This window comes from Cupressus sempervirens, chromosome 1 (assembly GCF_028749045.1).
Source record: "Cupressus sempervirens isolate cs-2001-9-10 chromosome 1, ASM2874904v1, whole genome shotgun sequence".
Lineage (NCBI taxonomy): Eukaryota > Viridiplantae > Streptophyta > Pinopsida > Cupressales > Cupressaceae > Cupressus > Cupressus sempervirens.
In genome coordinates, this window is record NC_143118.1 from 761159317 (window position 1) to 761167972 (window position 8656).

Here is an 8656-nt window from a genome sequence, read left to right on the forward strand (position 1 = left end):
GGGATTTTATTATTCACTTCTTGCTTTTTGAAAATAGAAATTTGAGAGCTTTTCTAAAATCCTCTTCTTGAAGGATTGGTTTTTTGTTCGTTCTGAAAGCTGTGAGCGTGGGATCTTCATGAGGTCAGTCTTGTTGGATCTGGCTCGAGTAGACCTTGCTTTGTCGTAATTTCTGACAGCTTCGACGAGCATTTTATTTTATTGTGCGGGTTTTAGTTTTTGCCCCTTTTGCTATCAAGTAGGACTTTCCTATTTTCTTGTTTAAGTTCCATTTCAGGTTCTTTTTTTGGTAGTTGTTTGTCTGGAGGTTGAGAACTAGTGTTCCTTTTCATTTTTCTTTGTTGGTTCTACCTAGTTGGTCGAGTATGAACATTTTCCCTATTTTTAGGATGGGACTTTAGGGTTTCGCACCATTATGCTGGTTGTTTTTGCATACGGTGTCCAAACCCAAATATTATTGTATTTTTGGGGGTTTTGTACCCATAGACCAAATGGGTTTTAATTTCAAAGGTTTCCAGTTTATTTTACGTGCTGCCCTATTTGCTCAAGTTTTCTTGGCACAATGTGGGTTGTGGACCTAGACAATCTGTTTGGATGCCAGCCAGACCACTATTGCACTTTTATGTTGCATTGGGATGCGTGTCACATCCATCCTCCCGAGTATGTTTTCGTTTGAGTGACTTCTTGCATTGTTTTCTCATCCAGTCCTTGTGTTATGATATTCATGATGGTGGTGCGCCACACACGAGTACATGTACGTACATTTGTTGAGTGACTTGCTAGTCTTGATATTCCATGGTACTTCCAGAAGTAAGATCATTGGGGTTGGCTTGGGAATTTGCATGCCTACAAGCACTCATCATTGGATTAGCATGGGTAGGGTAGGGTAGCATATAGAGGGTGCTTCTACCTCACAGCCTGTTGATCATTGTGCCTAGACGGTTTGCGAAGGAAGTTTTAATTAAGTGATAACTAAATGAAAATATTGGGAGGTAATAAATATTTAAGATAATTAAAATTGGACTGTGCACCTTCTGTTGTCGAGAGCAGCTGCCAATGCTAGCTTGGGCTTGTTGATGCCAAGCAACTCTCCATGTTGTCAACCCCTACTTAGTAGCCCATTGAGTGTCTGACCAGGACATGTAGTTATACATTGTCTATGTCTTGGTTTGAGTCATCATATTGTCTGACGTGTGTGTTAGCCATGGACCTTTGCTTGTGTGTGTTTGTGGTTGGATAATTATCTCCATCAACATGGCAGGAGTGGAGCTACGGGTGCCATATGGTTGGGAAGCATAGCTACCTATACCACTGCTAGGGACCAGTGTGCAGAGATGGTGTCTTGTCCTAGTGTGACTGTTCCTAGATGTTTTCACTTAGTACTTCGGGTTTGGGAGTATGCCTTCCTATGATTTATGCTTTCATTGGGATGCTTATATATCATGTTTAGATGATGTTAGTTATTGATGCATTTCCTTATTACGATGATTAACATATGATAGATGATGTTATATATTTTGTAGGATTATCTTATGCTTGCGTTTAGCATGTTAGATTTTCTTATGCTTATGTTGTAGCATGTTTTAGTAGTGATGTCCCTCTTATGATAGTACCAACGATCTGTTCGATAGCTTGGGATGTTACACGCAGGGGATGGTTAGGGCCCACGATGGTCTTATGATCCTATTATGGTTGGGAGGAACTGTGTACTTAGTTTGGTTGTACTATGCATTGCGATGTTATTTTTGTTATTGTGATGTTGCTTTAGTACACTGCAATGTTTCCTTTTGTACTTTCCCTTCACTGCTTGTTTAGATGGTTAGATGTAGTTTACATCTTTCAATAGTGTGTTCAAGTGTTCACGCTTCGAATTGTGGATCCAGTACTCCCCAGTGTGGAGGTTCTGAACTTAGTTTAACTTGATTTTCGTCCTTGGGAGTTTTTCTTGCTTAACCTGGGCGACCATGTGTCAGCATGGAGCTATACAATTTTTCGTCACACGCCCATTAGGATTCTGTCGTGCGTTCCGTGATTGTGCCGCACGCCTCTTTGAGTAATGTCGTGCAATACTTTAGTATTGCACCCCCATTAAAGAAGTATCATACGATACTTGTAAAGTATTGCACGCCCTTGAGACAAGTGTCACCCTATCCCTGAAAGTGTCACACCCCTTCTTGGGAAATGTCGCACAATATTGGAAAGTATCGCCTAGTGCTGCTTTAAAGTATCGCATGGTATTTGCAAAAACCTGTTCGGGCGAATAGTGGGCACTTTTCAGTAAGGCCCGAACTTTTTGAGAAGTGTTTAGGGTACCCTCTTAAGTTCTCTTCAATCCTTTGGTGTCACATTTTGGATTCGGAATGTTTTGATTCAAATTCAGTTATGTGTCTTTCATTGTCAGTCATTTTGGTCAGTAACAACATTTGGAGATCCGTTGATGTCAAGATGTTTGGTTAGTCTTCCGTTGCGATCATTGTGATTCTTGTATGCTGTATGCCGTGTGCATTCATACTTTTAAAAAAAAAAAAATATCTTGGCTTATATTTATCCTTGTTTCCAAGGATCTCCAAGTGGGGCATTACACACAATATTTTGTATAAAAAAATCAAAAAATATATATCTAAAGATTGAGCTTCTTATGATTGATGTTTGTACTATCATCATTTTGAATCATCTAATTATTAATTTTAAATTATCTTTTTATTTTATATCTAACCACAAAGAATATTTTAGATAGAATTGCTATTAACCACAAAGAATATGTTAGATAGAATTGTTATTAATCAATTTCTCACGCAAATTTTAAAAGAAAAGAAACCAGATAATATTTTGCAACAAAATGTTAGAAAGTAACATGAAATGAAAATAGACCGTAAAGGTTATTGATTGTCCTAAGTCTGTGTGGCAATGAGAATACAAGTGGAATAGGCATATGTATATTCTTAAAATTTTGAATTCCCTGTTTGGATGCACCAAATTGGAATTGGAATAGGAATAAAATTGGAATATGTATTTCAATGAGTATTTGTTATTCCACCTAAATAGGTGGAATTGGAATAGGTATTGGAATACGTATTCCTGTCAATTTTTTTAATTTTAGAAAACATAAATTTTCAAGTCTATGAATTCCGCATCAAATATTGGGTGAACCAAACAAGAATAAAAATACGTAACCCCATTTTCTATTCGAGACTAACTATTCCTATTCCCATTTTTATATTCCCGCAGCCAAACGGACCAGATACTCTCAATTCTATAAGTCGAGAAGCCCAATGTTGAACCTAAAGAATGGACACCTTTAATTGACTATACATAGAGGTTACAACTGAAATGAATACAATTCCAATAGAGAGATGGATATATTTCTATGAATTTGCAGGGATACATAAGGTTGTAGTCGATGGAACGTGTAGTGATATCAAGGGTGAGTTTTAAAGATGTACATAAAAAAAAAATCTTTCCAACAAAAGTTAATCACATTTTAATTTCTACATTTTTAATATATACAACTCATTTAAAACTGATGATCTTTTTAACAAAAGTTAAATCAAATTTTAATCTCTACATTTTTAATATAGAACTCTCATTTAAAACTGATGATCTGGTGGACATCATAATGTATTACTTGATCTTCAGGTAAGCACGAAATGCTTCCATGACAAATCTAGTCTTTCGAAGAATGATAAATCCCTTCTTTGTTATCTACTTATTGGTCAAGATTTCATTCTAAACTACTACTACGTTATCAAAACTGACTTATTTTTCGAAGCTTAATTTTTCCATTAGTGTGAGATATTTTTGATATTTTTAGTGTGTGATGTTTAAAGGTGACCCAAATTTACAGATGCACTAAACAAGATCATCCAGAAAATGGCCTGGAGATTTTGGAAAAAAAATCAAAAGACTCTTACCTCAAGCACAAGTTGAGACTAAGATTCACCATGCTGAATGAGAAAATAAGGTAGGCTTTGTTTTCCATATTCAAGGATTGAAACTGGTAACGACTTTGTAATCGAGGAAGTTTTGTTTGGTTGTTTATATAAAAGCTTGCAGGTTTCTACTAAAAGATTCCCACTATATCCTAGAACATAAAGTGCAGCAATGCCGCGAAGGATTCTACCAAAAATACAGCCTTTTTAAAACATGATATTCATCATCTGTCTGTAAGGCACAGACCAGTAAAACTTGGGAGCTTTTTCTAAAGTTTTGTTCTCCACTCCAACGACTGCAACAATAGCTGCTTCAGACCAAAAATAGTAAAAGTTTTCAAATTTTCAGACCCAAAAAAAATTGTCAGAATAGAGCCCAAAAAGTAAAACTTCTCATTGCACGACAATCCATCAAACACAGTTACAATAAAGGTGATAACATCACATCACATCTCAAAGATTTTACAAAACAAAATTACACGACCGTTTTTCATGCACAAAATTGATGTCCAAACATGTTTGTAATTATAAATCTTTCTGGGTGTGCTATTTCTTAGAGGTCCCATAGACCTGTTTTGCCCTCATGGACGTTATTAATATCTTTCATTCGTTTGATCATACATTTCCTATCAAAATCGACCTCCATTGAATGGTTGCATCGTTTGATCATACATTTGCTATCAAAATCAACCTCCATTGAGTGGTTGCATATTTGATTGATTAAAATAAGTTGTTGAGATGGATATGTTCAGAACATTGACTAGGAAGAAAAAACAAATTCAAAACAAAATCAACATGACCATTCATCGTACTCTTGAGACTCTGTCCAAGTATTCAACAGTAACATCTAGAAAAGATTGTGTATAAACCGAAAAACGCTCCATGACATATATCATTGAAACACCTTATCGTTTGCTTCCCTTTCTGCTACAAAATTTCCAATCGTGCATGCTACAAGATTAAGGAAAACTTCAATAAATCGTTGCAATTGCTTCAATCACTTCATAGTTTTAGCCATTTCCTGTTGTCACCTTAACACTTCCACCAATTACCAGCAAGATATAATGATCCTAAATGCATGCTAAGGCTTACCTGGGTATAGGTAAAGCGTAAGAAACTTAGTTTTAATCATTTTATGTTGTCAAACCACACTGCTGGCACGAATCACAAGTCAGAAACAATAATCACTAAAGCAAACTAAGGGTTACCTAGTTGCATCAAGTAGAATAATCAATCTAATCTCCCCAGTAGTATGATAGTACCATGTATTCAAACTCAAACATGATATTCCTTGATCATGATATCATGTCAAGGCCAAATAAAGATTCAAACAGCAAATTACAAGTAATATGGTTATGCTCTTCCTGATAAGCATGAGGGGTGTGACTAAAATGTCGAATGTAAAAATCAACCGAGTTTTCTATTAAAAAATTTAATAATCCATGGACTGTGGAAGAATATCATCAATGGTATGATAATTCAGAATAATAGATATAGAAAGCCACTGGGATGTTTGGAAGTACAGTAAGTATCAAACCGACAAGTACAGGGACAAGAAAATTCATTTATAAACAGTCAATGAGAATGGCAAACAAGATAATATTATATATATCAGGTAAAGAAGAGGAGAGGAGGTAAAAGTATTCATTTTAAGATTCCAAACTTTCCACTGAAAGATACATGAATTTTATCATAACTCTCAGCAGACTTTAAACAGCGGGAAATAATGGGGTCTCAATTTTTTAGAAATAAAAAAAATCTGAAATCACTTCATTTAACAAAATATATGGACACGGACTCAAGTATCATACATTGTAGATCGAACTTCTTGTCATCGTGTTCATGTTATATTTGAAAACCAGGATTCAATGATTGCATTTATTTGTTATTCCAATGATCAAATCTTAAGTTTAAACCTACTGCACCTCTCAGAAAATAAGATCAAAACTTAGAAAATTGAAAATGATGTATAAGAAATTAAGAATAAAGGCAAAATTGCCATTCTATTTCCGAAGTTACAAAGAATTTGCACTTGGCAACCCTGACCAATACAATACAACGAGCGACTCGGATTCAGATTATTATACTAGAAACATAGAAACGGAGTACATTCAGATTATCCTGGGCTTTCTGAATAAAAAGCATTTGACAGCCCCAATCCACATACATTGAAGGACCTGGATCCACAGGTTCTTGGACCACAAACAGACACAAAAATAATGCTACAAAATAATCCTTGGGTCTTTTAATACAAATTACACACATATTCTTCATTGCTAAATCGTGACATTTATGAAGAAAAATAGAGAAACTGGAATGAATGAAGGCAAGGCAAGAAAAAGCCAAAAAGAGAAGCCCGGAATGGCTGCTCTTTTGGGTTTTGCCTATGTGATCACATGCTTAAGCTAACTTAAGCCATGTAGACTGTACTATGAAAGGAGATTTCGCTTTTGTTTTCTTCCACAGCCCAACATAAAAACTTGAAGTGTCATGCTAGATCTTTCGAGAAGCCCTTTTTTCCCTCTAAAAATTATTTACCATGGAACAACCTCCAAAATTCTCGCTCCGCTCAGGGCATGCCAGAAGATGGCCAAACAGACTGAGGCTAAAGCCATAGATTTAGAACTCACAAAGTTCAGAATCTGAAGAAGCCTTATTAACAGATCATGGAAGGCAGCGGGCAGTGTTTTGGTAAGGAATTCAAAAACTTTACAAAGCAAAAACTCAAAGAAAGATCTCATGGCCTCTAATACTATTCTGCCGCTAACTTCCACTAACAATTTCCTATTGCTTGGTACTGAGAGTGAATAGGAAACCTTTTCAATCCAACCAGAATTTGAGATCGACTCATCAGATCTTGTTTGTTCTAGAAAACTAACAGAATCTGATGATATGCAAACCTTGTTTTCTCTAACCAGGGTTTCAATTTCAGCAATATCTTTGGCATTCCTATCCTCAGATGGCGCAAATCCATTTGTCAAAACACCAAGGAAAGTCTTAACAAATGTCTCAGCGGCTCCATTGAAGACGCCTATAAAAAGATCCTTCATTTGAGACCCGTGCTTAGGGTTTGAAAGAGCAGAAAAAATCTCATCGGACAGATTAATGTCCATAGTTTTGTCCAGATAGACTTCCACAGCAGTGCCCACAAAGCCCTCGACACATTCAGCAACGAAACCCCTGAATTTACCATTACTTAGCGTCGCATCAACGAACCCTGACGGCCTAAAATTTGATTCAAAAGTTTGCAGGGTTTGCAAGTTTTCAAACAATGATAAAACCAAATTTTTGGCGAAACTTCCGACAACAACAGAAACAAAACCTGTTCCACTCGCCGTTAAAAGCTTGTCAACTGCCTTCTCCGCAACATCGCTTTTAGGGTTTGCTGCATTGAAACCCTCGAAAATGCCTGCAGCCATGGCAGATGAAACCCCCGTTAGGGTTTGATTAAATTCACTGCACTGAGTGATCTTGTTGAGCTGTTTTAAACTTGTCGGTACTTCACCAGATGACACGAAATTTTCCATCTCATTCAACAGAAACCCCACTGTTTCTGTAGACGCAGATGCCACTTCTGTGATCCTTATGAAGGAGCTAAGAAAAGACAACAATCTGTAATTTCTTTTGTCAATCGCTGGGGATTTGTACAGTCTGTAAAATCCATAGCTGCCACCTGCGATTGCAGCGATACCCAGCAGGAAAATTTTACGTTTGTGATTCAGACGGTAGACTATTCTCTGCAATTCCATGATAATTTCTGTATATCTTGTTGCATCAGGAGCTAGAATGATGTTTCAGCGAAAATCTATATATATACACGTACAGTGTGGAACAAGTTTTTGAATGGATAAACACAATTTGTTGTCCTAAATGGATCGTGGGAGAAAACAAAAGAAATGATCTTCAAAGGGTCCATATCCACGTTGATTCTGTTCGAATTAGTTAATTGTCCATATCCCCATGCCTCTTTCATGTGCAGACATGTGGGCTCTGCCATGCAATCTAAATGCGTCTTTTCCAAACCAAAACTAATATAAAAATTGGGATGAAAGATAGGATTTCATCTTCGAGGCCATATCCTCATCCTCAAAAGATGCCCAATTAGGATAACTTTTATGGGTAGGAAGAGTTGCAATAATATTTTGTGGAATGTTTTTAAATTTAACCTTACAAAGACCAGTAAGATATTAAGAATGTTAGTTCTCTACTATTCATTGGAGTTGCTTTCAAATTTCTAGTATGACCTGTGTTGAAAGATTCATCTTTCTCAGCATTTTGATTGTTGTTTTTCACATGGATTACAGAATGTGATGGAAATGTTGATTCAAACATTCGATACAATAGAAATCAGAAATTTTGAAGGCAACAACAATGGATATCATTACAAGTTTTAGTTCTTTCGCAGAATATAACTGTGTGTGAGAGATTTGAAATATATAATTTGGTTACTTGATAAAAATGGCATAATGGCAGTACTTTAGATTAAAAATTCATAATTGTGTTGAAATGTTATTGTTCAAAGATCTGAATGCCCTCCTTATTATCAATATTATATTGTCTTTGAGTTATAATGCTCTATATGATAGGGTTGTCTTTTATCTTCCTTTTTATATGTGCTTAAATTGATGCCTCAAGATATCTTCTCTAAAAAGCTAATAGATGAAGTGTGTTGAAGTTATTTTTGTTCTTTGAAACTAGGTGGTTATTAATTTTCATAATGTTGATGC

General features: G+C 36.0%; 1 protein-coding gene across 1 annotated transcript; it reads right to left on the reverse strand.

The window, feature by feature from the left end:
• Positions 1-5906: 5906 nt before the first annotated feature.
• On the reverse strand, positions 5907-7984 carry LOC149580126 (protein PHLOEM PROTEIN 2-LIKE A10-like). The gene has a single exon (XM_089789548.1). It carries the CDS (start codon positions 7676-7678, stop codon positions 6464-6466), a length of 1215 nt encoding a protein of 404 aa, XP_089645674.1. The 5' UTR covers positions 7679-7984; the 3' UTR covers positions 5907-6463.
• Between the last annotated feature and the right edge of the window lie 672 nt (positions 7985-8656).

Bases quoted from the DNA above. Each gene is read 5' to 3' on its own strand.
- LOC149580126 (XM_089789548.1), bottom strand. From the start codon at position 7,678: ATGGAATTGCAGAGAATAGTCTACCGTCTGAATCACAAACGTAAAATT.